The sequence below is a fragment of the Balaenoptera acutorostrata genome, chromosome 15 (assembly GCF_949987535.1).
Source record: "Balaenoptera acutorostrata chromosome 15, mBalAcu1.1, whole genome shotgun sequence".
Lineage (NCBI taxonomy): Eukaryota > Metazoa > Chordata > Mammalia > Artiodactyla > Balaenopteridae > Balaenoptera > Balaenoptera acutorostrata.
The window spans coordinates 37,147,241-37,161,431 of NC_080078.1; the positions used below are offsets into that span (position 1 = coordinate 37,147,241).

Below are 14,191 nucleotides of genomic sequence, written 5' to 3' on the forward strand. Positions count from 1 at the left end.
TTTATTTATTGCTGTGTTGGGTCTTCATTGCTGCGCAAGAGCTTTCTCTAGCTGTGCTGAGCAGGGGCTACGCTTCATTGCGGTGTGTGGGCTTCTCATTACGCTGTCTTCTCTTGTTGAGGAGCACGGGCTCTACGCACGAGGACTTCAGTAGCTGTGGCTCAGGGGCTCTAGAGCGCAGGCTCAGTACCTGTGGCGCACGGGCTTAGGTGCTCCGCCGCATGTGGGATCTTCCCGGACCAGGGCTCAAATTCGTGTCCCCTGCATTAGCAGGTGGACTCTTAACCACTGCGCCACCAGGGAAGCCCCTGCCACACACTCTCTTTATAACATGTTTTAGATCACAGCTGAGTGAGTCACCTATAGTTACCGTTAAGAAACAGAACTCATATTTTCACTTTAGTCATCCTGCCTGAGGCTGGCGTTTACATAGAAGAATAAGGCAATCCCTGCTCTTGTGTGGCCCCAATTCCTGATCACTGCCTCACTGGAGAATGAACCGAGTATGGGAACAATGCAGAAAGAAAAGACGAATTGAGGACGGTAACGGAGATGGACAGCTAGAATTCCTGAGAAAATAAGATGGCCGGTCCAGACCGCTGTGTAGAGGTTGGCCAAGAGGGGAGGGGAGCTTCGCCCGGCTCTGACCGAAGGGCCGCCCCTGCCGAAAGGGACGGCTGTAACAGGACCCTAGAGCCTACAGAAACCACGACCTACAACCACCTCGCCGCCACCGCAGTTTCTTGATAGACCCCAGAGGCTGGGTCGGAAACTGCGTCGGCCTCTCACAGACCTTCCGGTCCGTAGACGGCCCACTTCCGGTCGAGCCCCGGCCCTGCTCCGCCCCAACCGCGGCGCCTGGCGATCTCCCATTGGCTGTTTGGCACCGAACTACATTTCCCAGCATCCCTTGTAGCTAAAGCGTCCGTACCTGGAGTGGTGCCAACCTGTCTTGGAGGGTTTGAGTCAGCCTTCTGCTTTCCATCTCCCACGTGCAGCCGCAGAGAGAGTGGCTGCTGCCAACCTGGCCTCCCTGCGTCCCTGAGAGCTCCGCCGGCCGGCCTCGAGCCTCGCCTTCTCAAGCGCAGACCGTTCGCTCCAAGCGAGGAGACCAGGCTTCCGCACCGGAAACGGGGCACCGGGCGTGACGTCACTGCTGCCTCGGCGCACGGCCTCCCAGAAGGCACCGCGTCCCTGCCGTCCTCCCCAACTGACGGCGGCGCACACCAATAGTCGCCGGCTGCCTGTGAGGACATTCCGAAGGGTGAGGGGTGGGCTTGGCCTCTCGAGCCTAGTTTCCCGGTCTCTCCCCGAGTCTGGGTCTCTGGGTTGTCCCCAGTGAGCGCCCAGGGGCGGAGAACCCCAAGAGGTGAGGGACTCCGGGAGGGCGGGAACCAGGCTGAGGCGGCCTCTGGGGAGCGGAACAGAGTCTATTGCTAGGGGATCCTGGCCGGATAGGTATCCGGGAGCGCACCCCAGGCAATGCCACCAGCTGGGCTTTGCGGTGAAGGTGCCCCTTGGCCAGTGGGAGAGGCTGCAGAGCGGGCCTGGCTTGGTGGGCCCTACTGGGATGTCCCCTGTCGCTCTTACAGGGCTTTGAGGGTGGAAAGGAGTCAGCAGGCCACATGTAGACACCTCATGCGGCCTTGCGTTTGCTCCTTGAACCATCAGCAGCCCCCGGAAGGGCATCCGAGGGACCTGCGGTCCAAGGGACGCAGTGAGGCCAGATTCAGTGGCCCAGTTGACTTGTAAACAGATGCCCTCGGTATTGGACCCCTGATTTCCTGTCTTCTGGCCCATTGCTTCTTCTACCAGCATGAGTTAAACCTTTCTTCCCAGTGGAGTTTGCACTTCATTTCCTCATGAGGATGGCTCTTGAGGTTTGAACATCTTCTGCTTTCATTCTCAGGATATTCCTTTCAGGCCTTGCTAAGAGTATCGGGTCAGGAATCTTCCTTACGGTTCTGAGTTCCCTACTGTAGCTTATCTTTCCTTTTTGATTTAGATCTCATGTGGCCTCACTTTGCAAGACACATACTGGAGTGCAGGCATCTCCAGCCTGACTCATGGTTTCTCTCATCTGCAGCGTGACTGACAGGTTTCCTCCAGTAAGAGGTGACTCTTGAAGCTCTGCAGAAACAAGTGTGTATGTGATTTCAAGGCACGATGGCTGCAAAAGTGGTTCCTATACCACCAAAGCCAAAGAGGTCCTTTATACTGAGAGTTCCTCCTAACTCCAAGCTGGGCCAAGACCTACTTCGAGATGCTACTAGTGGGCCCAAGACCATTCACCAGCTGGTTCTGGAGCACTTCCTCACCTTCTTGCCCAAGCCAAGCCTAGTCCAGCCCAGTCAGAAAGTCAAGGAGACCTTGGTTATTGTGAAGGATGTGAGCTCAAACCTTCAGAACAGAGGTAAGAAGCACATACTGTTTTACTAGAAGAGAAGGGGATAGTACTGGGGGCTGAGCTAGACTTCCCTGTTAGTAATGAATTCAAGTTAGGTTGGTGGGTGTCGGAAAAAAAGAGTTGATTCCAATAAGTCAACATGCCAGGGAGAGGGAGTATTTTTTTCTCAAGCTGGAGCTTGAATGGTTTGCTAAGTGTGTGTAAAGCCACAGAATAAACAGTGTGTATCTTTTCTGTAGTGTCAGTTTTACCCAGACATTGGGGGAGGGGGAGTATCTTTTTAGGATAAAGGAATGTGGATGAATTATTGAATTGACTTCAGCTTACGTGGAATTTTGTTAACTTTTGTGCTTGCTGTGGGCATCTTCAGACTTTACCTTTCCCCGTCCTTCCCCTTAGTAGTAACGGGAATTTTAAAAGGTGCTTAGGGGAATATCCTTTTCATAGTGAAGAGACCCCATATAGGTTCAAGACCCTGTGGTTGGTGGATTGAACTCTGACTGGGCTCATAGGAACAGAAAAAGCTTTGAGTTACCTACCAAAGGAATGAGGACAGCCTGGCTTCAAGGTGTGGATAGAGTCTCCATATTAGAGTCACTGACTTTTCTATTAACTACAGCTTCCTCTTTCCCCAGTGCAATCTCATACCTTAGTGAAGCTTCTACCCAGAGAAGGAATCCAGCAGAAACAGGAGGCAGTGTCTCTGTGTTTGAAAGCTGAGTCTGAGGTGGGTTCAGTTTTCCTGTTCACTGTTTGAGTGCATCACCTTCTCTACTCTTGCAGCCCTCCTGTATATATAAACCCACTCTTGGGAGTCAGCAGGGAGATGGGGCTCTTTCTTCACTGCCTCCTTGGACAGTCATCTTTTTTTTTTTTCCTCTGGCTCCTCTCTGAGCCTGGCTTTCCTATCTGTGTGGGACTTCTAGATCCCTTTTGCCATCCCTTCCCTGATCTTGGTCTTTCTTAACAGCAGGGCTGTCAAGGAACCTCTGTTACTATGTCAAGGAACCTCTGTTACTAAGAGGAAGGGGGCCTGTTGCTCTTTCAGGAGCTGGTGGTCTTTGAGGATTTGAATGTATTTCACTCCCAAGAAGAATGTGTAAGCTTGGATCCTGTTCAGCAGCCCACCTCAGAGATTCAAGACAACAGTATTGGGGAGATGATGTTACTGGGTAAGAAATCAAGTCCCTTGTGTGTTCAGATTGAAGGCTATGGGAAAAGCATGTTCTATTTCATCTTAGACTTTTTTGAGACATTGTTCACACCAGCTAAGTACATGTTCATGCGCATTTAATTTTTGATTTATTCCATGTGGCAGAGCCTTTTCCAGCTGTGAGTGGCCATTTTCCCTGTATCTTGGGGGCAGTAAGGAGGGGACTTCTCTTGGTAAGCAAGACTTGAGGTTGATATACTCACACATCAAATATTTAAACAGATAGAAAATGCAAGTATACTGTTTCTGAATCTCTGCATCCAGTGGTATTCTCCCCACAGATATATTTTACATCAGTGTATTAATTGGACATATGACTAATTCTTTTAAGTCTTTTTTTTTCCTTGATGTTCAATAATTGTGAAGCCTACTAGTGTAAGAGAAAATATATCCCACTTTTGATGGAAATAACATCTGGCACTTATTAAGCACTTGTGTGCCAATATGTGCTAGACATTTCTAACTACTTTGCATGCATTTATTATCTCATGTAATTCTTATGATAGTACTGTGGGGTATAGGAATCATTACTATTTCATAGATGATGGAACTGAAGCAGAGAAAAGTTAAGAAATTTGCTAAAGGTCACACAGCAGTAGGTAGTAGAGCAGGGATTTGGACTCAGGGAATCTAACATCAGAGCTTACAGTCTTGGCCCAGTACAGTACTGCCTCCTTGCTGCATTTCTCATAGTTTCATCAGTGAATTTCCTATATGGTTGGTGAATGAAGCCTTCTTCATTTTTACTCATTTCCCAGTAGTGGCTAACAAGTGCTACATAGAAACTCATCTGGCAGCAGCTTCTCTGTAAGCTGCTTAGAGATGCTTCAGTTTTTCCCTAGAAATATACTGCTACCCTAGAGCCAGGGTCCCTCAAAAATCATTTTGCTGAGTGCCTAATACTTTTTACCTTGCCTTCAAGACTGGTTCTGAGGCTGAAATGGAGCAAAGAGTGGGTTTTGTGAGTTGCCTAGGGTGACAGAAATGCATAATGATTACTCAACTCTGTAGTTGTCTTATCCTGTATGGTTGGGGTGGTGGTACATAATAGGCCTGGTTAATTTCCCATAGATTATTATATGTAATATTTTCTTTATTTTAGGAAACCGTATAAACAGATCAGATTTATTACACTGAGTTTTTCCTGAGTCTTAGGCAAAGCTAGCATTTATTTTGGGTGACTGACTGTTGGGCATGTTGCCAACTCCAGGAACACTTTGGCCCTGCACGTTGAGGCCCTGAGACCCAATCCTCACCCTCTCCTTTCCTCTCCCTTGTCCATACTCTGAAGCTGATGATTTAAGCTTGGAGTCATTCACCACATTTAATAAATGCTGTTTTCCCCTCAGGCAGGGTTGGGTTTTGGAGTTGATATTCAAGGTTAAAAATATATATAATGCTCCATTTCTACCCTCTAAGAGCTTCTAAGTTACAGTTGTAAAGAGCTATGATAAGTCAAGGCAGGATTTGGACCCAGGAGCAGAGTTCGGAAGAACACGGATTTGATTTTAGATGAGATTCAGTCCATGGCAGGAAATAAAATGAGGTTATCCTCTGGGCACTTGGACATTGGGGATTGGAGGTCAGATATAAGGATGTAGAGATTTGGGAGTCATCAGCATATAGTTCAACTGATAGTTGAAATAGTAACATTTGGTCGGTTTGCAAAGGGAAAAGTGTAAGGGAATGAACCTCATGGGGACAGGAATCAAAAGGAAGGCCCTTGACAGAGGAAGACAGAATTTGTGTTTCAGTCCAAGTAAACCACATGAAAACAACCAGAAAGGTTGAGCACTTAAATTCTCAGTGAGATAGTTCTTATGGTTGTATCTGCCCTCTACTGTGGTAAGAGAATATACCTTTCCAAGATTGATACAAATTGACTACATACTATGCAACAAAAACACAATAGAGTCCAAAGAGTAGAAATTATACATTAGGATCTATCACAATACAACTAGAAATTAATAATGAAATCAGAGAAAACAATTTCTTTCTACCAGTAAAGTTTAAAACTATTAAGTAACTTTGGGTCAAAGGAGTAATACAAATTAAAATCGCATAATTTTTCTGCAAAACACTATGTATCAGAATCTATGGTATAATCTAAAGTGGTACTCATAAGAATATGCAGGGATGTAAAAACATGTATACTGGTTTACAGAAATTAATTAAGCCTCTGACTCAAAGTTAGGAAAACAAGATAAGGGAAAACAGGAACAAAATATTAATAAATACAAACTTAGAAATCAATAAGTTAAAAATAGAAAAAATAGTGGAACTAATAAGTAGAAAGATTTACACACAAATAGATAAACCAATTTCCATAGAGGAAACTGAAATTGTCAAAAAACTAGTCCCACACACAAGAAAAAGGACCAGCCTTAGTTTCACAGAAAATTCTTGTAAATCTTTAAAAATTTGACAGTTCAAATTCTATGAGAACTCAGAGTATAGAAAAAGAAGGAAAACTTCCAGGTTCTTTTTATGACATTAGTGTAACAAAGATACCACAACCTGATGAAAATTGCAATGACCAAATAAGATTTATTCCAGGAATACAAAAATGATTTATTCATAGAAAGTCTATTTGTTATAAGTCTGTCCATCTGAAAATAAACAGGAGAAATAACCTATGATCATTTTCATAGTTATTGAAAAGATATTTGACAAAATACAAACCTCTTCTTCATAAGAACACTTAACAAACTAGTGACTAATGGATACTTCCTTAATGGGCTACATAGCTTTTCAGCCAGCATCATCTTTAATGGGAAACACTGGGGGCATTCCCACTAGAATTAGGAATACAACAGTGAAGCCCACTACCACTACTACTATTTAATATTTTGTTTCAGGTATTAGCCAGTGCAGTTAAATGAGAAGGAAATTAGCCGTATTATAAGAACTTAAGAGAAAGATAAAACTACACCTATTTACATATAATTGTGTAGCTGGAAAACCCTAGAGAATGTCTGAAAACTTATTCCAAATAATAAGCATTTAGTAAGGCAATGAGATGTAAAATTATTATACCGAAATCATTCATGCAAACACAATCATTTAGAAGATATACAATAGGAACAAAAAAGATTAAACACCTAGGAATAAACTTAAGAAGTGTGCAAAAATTGTGAGGAAAACTTTAAAACACTTCTAAAGGACACAGAAGTAGATTTGAATGAATGGAAAGAAGTATCATGTTCTTGGTGGGGAAGATTTTAACATAAAGGTCAGTTCTCCCCAAATTGATTTATGAATTCAATGTAATCCCTTTAGCAAAACCAATAGGATTTTTTTCCCCTGGAACTAGGCAGTCCGATCTCAAATTCAAATGGAAAAATAACTACAAGTAACGGGGAAAATTGAAAAGAAGAGCAGTGGCGCAGGAGGGTTCTAGCCCTATCAGGTATTAAAGCAGCCTCTAAAGCCTGTCATGAAAACAGTATATAGTATTGGCATGTGACTAGATAGACCAATGGGATGGAATAAGAAGTCCAGGGACCTCCCTGGTGGCGCAGTGGTTAAGAATCCACCTGCCAGTGCAGGGAACATGGGTTTGATCCCTGGTCGGGGAAGATCGCACATGCTGCAGAGCAACTAAGCCCATGCGCCACAACTAGTGAAGCCCGTGTGCCACAACTACTGAAGCCTGTGTGCCTAGAGCCCGTGCTCCACAACAAGAGAAGCCACCGCAATGAGAAGCCCGCAGACTGCAACGAAGAGTAGCCCCCGCTCTCTGCAACTAGAGAAAGCCCCGCGCGCAGCAACGAAGACCCAACGTAGCCAAAAATAAACTAATTAATAACAAAATTAAGTAAAAAAAAAGTGCAGAAATAGCTTCAAATACACGTGAGGATTTAGTTTGTGATAAAGTTGGAATCTCCAATCAGCAAGGTAAAGAGGGACTTTTTGATAAAAGGTGTTGTGACAACTTAGTAGCCATTTGGTGAATCATACCTTACTTTGCACACCAAGAAAAACTCCCAGTGGATCAAAGGGTGAAATCCTTTATAACCGTGGGCTAGGAAGACTTTTCTAATTAAGACTCAAAAATCCAGAAGTCTTGAAAGAAAATAACATAAATACATAAAAATTTTAAAACTTCTGTATGACAAAATAAAAAACAAATATCTGAGCAAATAAAATGCAGAGTAAATTGGAGATAAATATTTGCAACTTATATCAGACAAAAGCCTAATCTTCCTAATTGATTAAGAATTTCTAGAAATTGGGAAGAGAAAGATCAACAGATTTTCTCAGAAATACAAATTACTCTAAAATACATGAAAGAGGGCTTCCCTGGGGGCGCAGTGGTTAAGAATCCACCTGCCAGTGCAGGGGACACGGGTTCAAGCCCTGGTCCAGGAAGATCCCACATGCTGCGGAGCAACTAAGCCCATGCGCCACAACTACTGAGCCTGTGCTCTAGAGCCTGTGAGCCACAACTACTGAAGCCCACGCGCCTAGAGCTCATGCTCCGCAACAAGAGAAGCCACTGCAACGAGAAACCTGCACACGGCAACAAAGAGTAGCCCCTGCTCATCGCAACTAGAGAAGGCCCACACACAGCAATGAAGACCCAACGCAGCCAAAAATAAATAAATCAATAAATCAATAAAAGAAATTTTAAAAATAAAATACATGAAAGATGTCCAGCCCTACTCATAATTAGAAATGCAGATAAAACCTTTACTGAGTTACCTTATTTAAAAAAAAAAATCTCAGATTTATAGAAATCAGAAACTTAACACATTGGTGGTGAGGTTGTTGGGAGATGGGTATATTGCTGGTGGGCATGCAGAATGGTACAGTTCCTGTTTATGAGAATCTGTAATTACCCATATTACAGACGCATTTACCTTTTGATCTAGCAGACCCACTTCAGGGAATCTGAATTACAGATAATAGCAATAGCACACATTCAAAATAATGTACAAACAAGGTTTATTCATTGTGGTATTGTTTGTAAAAACACAAAGTTGAAAACAATTGTTTCTGCAGGGGGCTGGTTGAATATGGTATGTTTCCACACATGATACCATGATAATCTCTGTGCACTGGAATATAGTGACTGAAGTAAGGCAAGCAGCAGAAATATACATAGTGTACTACCTTTTATGTAAGAAAGGGGGAGAAAAAGAAAACGTATTGCCTAAAGAAACAATGGGAAAACAAAAAGAAATTAATAAAAACTGCTACCTGTCTGGGGAATGAATAGAATGGATGGGGAGAGGGATGAGAGTAAGGCTCTCTGTGTATACTTTTTCCTGTTTTGATTTTTTGAGCCATATAAATATGTTAGCTACTAAAATTATTTTATTTTTAAAGTTAGTACAGTAAAGGAAGGTAAAATACAATTTCCCATGAACAACACAGGGATGAGGGGTGCTGACCCTCCCAGCAGTCAAAAATCAATGCATAATTGATAGTCAGCCCCCCATACCTGCTGTTCCTCTATATCCATGGTTCTGCATCTGCAGATTCAACCAACCTTGGATTGCATAGTACTGTAGTACTTATTGTTGAAAACATTCTGCGTATAAGTGGACTTTCGCAGTTCAAACCTGTGTTGTTGAAGAGTCAACTGTATTTTCATTGACCCTTTCAGAAAAACAAGAAAAATCATATGAGTTTCAACTAATTGTTCTGAAAACAGATATTTAGCTCTTTAATATAACCTAATGTTCATAATCATTCATAAAATGCTGATGGTAATTCCTGAAAACTGAGAATAAAGAAACCTGCTATCACTATTAATATCATTAACTAATTTTCTAAAGCAAGAAGATAAGAAAAAGGGGTTGAGAAGAATGAATATTGGAAAGAGAGGGAACCAAAATATGATTTGTACTTAGAAAATCTAAAAGGATCAACTAAAACATTATTATATTTAATAGTTTTAAAGTAGGTTGATAGGAATAAATATTTAACAATCAATAAATAGCATTCTTTTTTTAAAATTTATTTTTGGCTGCTTTGGGTCTTCATTGCTGTGCGTGGGCTTTCTCTAGTTGTGGTGAGAGGGGGCTACTCTTCCTTATGGTGCATGGGCTTCTCATTGCAGTGGCTTCTCTTGTTGTGGAGCACAGGCTGTAGGCTTGTGGCACGTGGGCTCAGTAGTTGTGGCTTGCGGGCTCTAGAGTGCAGCCTCAGTAGTTGTGGCGCACGGGCTTAGTTGCTCCGTGGCATGTGGGATAGCATTCTTAAATAAACGCAAAATAATGAGAGCTCTCATTCAGAATGTAAGATAGGAGTAAACTAGAGAAATGTTTTATTGGTAAATAGAAAAGAAGATTCTTAAATATTGGAGAGAAACAGGTCTAAACTGAAAAACTAAAATCATGTAAAATCAAGATAGCAGTGCCCTCCAGATTTATTTATACTGTAAATACACCCAGTCAAATTTGTGAAAAGGTAGAAGTGGATGTTCTGACTGGTTTTACCAATATTAGACATGTTACAAACAACAAACAGTGTGATACTAAACTCCAAATGTATTAGGGTTAACTGTAAAAATAAGTCATAAAAGAATGGCTAGGAGACTTCCCTGGGTGCACAGTGGTTAAGAATCCACCTGGCAATGCAGGGGACACAGGTTCAGTCCCTGGTCCAGGAAGATCCCACATGCCGCAGAGCAACTAAGCCTGTGCGCCTAGAGCCCCTGCTCCACAACAAAGAGAAGCCACCACGAGAAGCCTGTGCACCGCAACGAAGGGTAGCCCCTGCTCGCCACAAAAAGAGAAAGCCTGCGCACAGTAACGAAGACCCAATGCAACCAAATAAATAAATAAAAATACCTTTTTAAAAAAAAGAAAGAATGGCCAGGAAACAATAGGAATTTATCAGATTTTAAGACTAATTTTTTTTTCTGGTTTTAAGTTGTGGAGTTATTATAGAGGGAGACTTCCATTAATAATATATCAGTAGTGATTGATAAAGAGATTAAGATTTGTAATATATAAAATTTATTTAAATTTATAAAAGTCTCAGCCCAATAGATAAATTACTAGTTTGCAGTAATCAAAGTGCAAAGTAAAGCTACAATGAGAAACCATTGTATACCTATTAAATATTTGAAAATTATATCTACTGCCAGCAAGATTAGGTAAAATTGATAACCACATATTGATGATTGTATTGAAATTTGTACAGCTTGTTTGGAAAGCAGTATAACAGTTCATACCAAGAGCTGTGATAAAAATTGGCATGTGCTTTGACCCAGCATTTTCATTATCCTAAGGGAATCACTAAAAGAAATAATTTAAAAGAAAAAATTCTATTGGTGTGAAACTGCTAAATCCAGCAGGGATGCATATTCTAGCTTCAGGTTCAGTCACATTATCTAAGTGGTTGATTTAATCCTTTACTTTAATCTCAGTAAGTTGCCTGGAGTCAGACAAGTCCCTTGTCACGTCACCTGTTCAGAGCATACTTTTTTTGTTTTTCACTTTGTTGCCTAGTCTTTATAACTTGTTATTTTACACAGACTTTTTTTGGGAAATACAAATGCAGAAAAGTCTACAAATCCTAAGTGTACAGCTCAGATTTTCACAAAATGTACACATTTGTCTAACCACACCCAAAACTGACTATTCCTAACAGCCCAGAAATCCCACTGTGCCCCCTTCTCAGTCACTACTCTCCTTCCTCCCCAAAAATGACAACTATTGACTTCTACCATAGTTTCATTTTATCAATTGTAGTAATCCTTTAATGTCCAAATAATAATCCATTGTGTGAATATGCTATACCTCCTTTAGTTGTGGTCATTTGAATTTTTCCAGTTTTTCACTATATTGGATATTATAATATTACCTAATACTATAATATTTTAATATTTAATGTAGTGAAAACCTGGAAGTAACTCATCTTACCATTCACTTACTAGCCTCCTAAAGATTACAAGTAGTACCCTTCAGTATTTATGTCCTTTATCCCCTGGTCCTTATTAGCTCAGTGCTCTACACAATATAAGGTCAGTATGAACTTGTTGAGTGAGTAGTTGGTGCTTATTCAGAAAACAAACAAATGAAATCTTTTAATGTAGTCCCACTCATTCCAATTTTTAAAGAAAAGTAAAAAGAGGACTGTGTGCTTGCATTATGGGGTATGGAAAGATTTATCAGTCATGTATCCCACCCTCATTAAGGGTGGAAAAGTGTTGATGGCAATTATCGGCCAGTCCTCAGACTTCTGACTTTCAAGGTTATTGTTTCATGAGAAATCTGACGTGTTTTTTCCTGCCTGGTATCATAGCCCTCAAAAGTTATTAAATTCTCTCTCTGTTTCAACAGTCAGTGACAGTAATCCTGAGGGTGAAGATCTTCAGAAAGAACCTGGAGAGAATGAAGATCAGAGAGAAAAGTCTTCAGATTGTGATGAAATTGATTGCTCCGTGGTCTCTGAGCAACCTCCAGATTGCCAGAAAGAGGAAAGACTAAATACATCCATTCCAAAGGAAAGGAAAATGAGAAATCTTTTAGTTACCATCAAAAATGATACTCCACTAGAGGAACTCTCAAAATATGTGGATATCAGTGTTATCGCACTTACCAGAAATCGGAGAACAAGAAGATGGTATACTTGTCCACTGTGTGGGAAACAGTTTAATGAAAGTTCTTACCTTATTTCCCACCAGAGGACTCACACTGGAGAAAAGCCCTATGACTGTAGTCACTGTGGGAAAAGCTTCAATCATAAAACAAACCTTAATAAACATGAGCGAATCCATACAGGAGAGAAACCTTATTCATGTTCTCAATGTGGGAAAAACTTTCGTCAGAATTCTCATCGGAGTCGCCATGAAGGAATCCATATAAGGGAGAAGATATTTAAGTGTCCAGAATGTGGGAAAACCTTCCCAGGAAACAAAGAATTTGTGATTCATCTGCAGAGTCACGAGGCTAAGAGGCCATATGGTTGTACAAAGTGTGGGAGGAGGTTTGGTCGGCTGTCAAACTGTACCTGGCATGAAAAAACCCATTCAGCATGTAAGACCCGAAAACAGAAGTGGGATCGGGAAAGGTCTGATGGTCCTGCCTCAACCTGAAATATTCCTTAAGGAATTCTGAATTCCCAGGCTATCTGAAAAGATAGAGATAAGAAAACCTCATTATAGCCAAAATTGGATTAATACCCATGTTTGCTGAAACCTCAAGTTTTTAGAAAATTCACAGGGGGAAGAAAAGAAACAAAAACATCCTCAAGGGCTGTACCTCAGTTAGCAACCAGGCGTTTTGGACTAGAGTGAGCTTTTGTGAACTTGTATAACAATGTACAGGTCACAGATCCCTTTCCTGAAAAATGCTTTGAAATATGAGTCTGGGGGCTGCTTACCTTCAAGGTGAAGAGTGGTGAGTGTCCTGAAAGTATATCCAGCTTTTCCCCCACATAGGAATTCACACTTGAGAAATAATGTAAAGGTCCTTATCTGGAACTCTGTTCCCCTAAAAGAACCAAACTACTGATTTGTTAAGTCAACAGCTTCTATTAGCAACTCATATAACCCTCTAAGGATACCCTTAAAGCCTGAGAGTTGAAAGGGATTGTTTACTTTGGAATTTAGGAAAATACAGCAAGTGAATGTCAAGGACGTATTCTGTCATTTGTATGTGATCTAAACGATGAATTTCAATAACATTTGCAGTTTGTGGTGAAAAGTGACTGTTTTACAGAAATCCTTTCACAGCGTAATTTAAAAGTGTCTACTGTTCTCACTGTATTTTGTTCCGCAATTAATTGCTCACACAGCTCTCTCATGCCTTTCCCTTGCCAAAAGAAGTTTGGGTCACTCAGGCCTGGCCACCCAGCCCTGCTCCTGGAAAAGCTCTGTAGAATCTTGCCCCTCTGTTGAGTCGAGAAGAAAACCTGCTAGGAAGGAAACCCCAAGAGGAGGAGGAGGACGTTGGCTTGGATCCATGGCTGGTCAATAAACTTGCCATATGCGTATTTCCCATCAGACCTTTGGCAATGGGTGGTCACTACCTCACAAGCGAAGTGTTTTTTACTTTTAGAAATTATGTCTCCAATAGCTAGCTCACATTACCTCTCAGGAGACAGGGTTCCAGTGTCCTCACTGTAGTGGATATTTGTTCTCTTTGGCCTCCTGATACCCAGACTTTCCTGACTTGTCTGCCAGAGGCAAGGCCAGTGGTGCCTTCACGGGACCGATCCTGTGGTGCGTCATTTTAAGGATTCTTGATCAGTCTTGCTCTTCTTAGATTTCCTAAGGTTTTACATTGGTATTTTGACTGGAATAGGTTAAATCCTATATATCAGTACTATTGGGGGAAAATTACCTTTACAAATTTTGTTTCCTATCCAGAAGCATACCTTTCCATTGATTAGAGTATTCCTAAGTTTTTCTAATTTTCTTCATGTAAGTTCTACACAATTTTGTTACTGTAAATAGTTTTTTTCATTATATTTTTCTAGTTGGTTATTGCTTTTACATAGGAAAGTTATTTTTAATTATATATTTGCAAAACTAGCCACTTCTCTGAATGCAATGTTCAGTAATTTTGTAATTTCTCAGTTCTGTTAAAATTTGTGGTTAAAAATTATACCAT

The 14,191-nt window shown here is 41.3% G+C and overlaps 1 protein-coding gene and 1 long non-coding RNA gene across 5 annotated transcripts in view; one reads left to right on the forward strand and one right to left on the reverse strand.

The window, feature by feature from the left end:
- The window catches only part of LOC130704940 (uncharacterized), a 26,188-nt gene extending 25,035 nt beyond the window's left edge, over positions 1-1,153 (reverse strand). Inside the window, exon 1 of the long non-coding RNA XR_009005494.1 lies at positions 932-1,153. This is a non-coding gene — a long non-coding RNA (uncharacterized LOC130704940). The remainder of the gene's footprint in view (positions 1-931) is intronic.
- Positions 1,128-14,191, forward strand: ZNF200 (zinc finger protein 200). Of its 4 annotated transcripts, XM_028166383.2 has the most exons (6): positions 1,128-1,369; positions 2,087-2,413; positions 3,043-3,134; positions 3,456-3,579; positions 3,726-3,793; positions 11,918-12,203. In XM_028166383.2, exons 2-6 carry the CDS (start codon positions 2,167-2,169, stop codon positions 12,062-12,064), a joined length of 678 nt encoding a protein of 225 aa, XP_028022184.1. In that variant the 5' UTR covers positions 1,128-1,369; positions 2,087-2,166; the 3' UTR covers positions 12,065-12,203. The 4 variants fall into 4 exon arrangements, with proteins under 4 accessions (XP_028022184.1, XP_007181643.2, XP_007181642.2 ...); XM_007181581.2 differs by lacking the exon at positions 3,726-3,793 and having other exon boundaries at positions 2,006-2,413; positions 11,918-14,191; XM_007181580.2 differs by lacking the exon at positions 3,726-3,793 and having other exon boundaries at positions 11,918-14,191.

Excerpts from the sequence above, each read along its gene's own strand:
- ZNF200 (XM_007181581.2), top strand. The coding sequence starts at position 2,167 with ATGGCTGCAAAAGTGGTTCCTATACCACCAAAGCCAAAGAGGTCCTTT. Across the intron at positions 2,414-3,042 it reads CTCAAACCTTCAGAACAGAG|TGCAATCTCATACCTTAGTG; the intron begins GTAAGAAGCACA and ends CTCTTTCCCCAG. Across the intron at positions 3,135-3,455 it reads GTTTGAAAGCTGAGTCTGAG|GAGCTGGTGGTCTTTGAGGA; the intron begins GTGGGTTCAGTT and ends TTGCTCTTTCAG.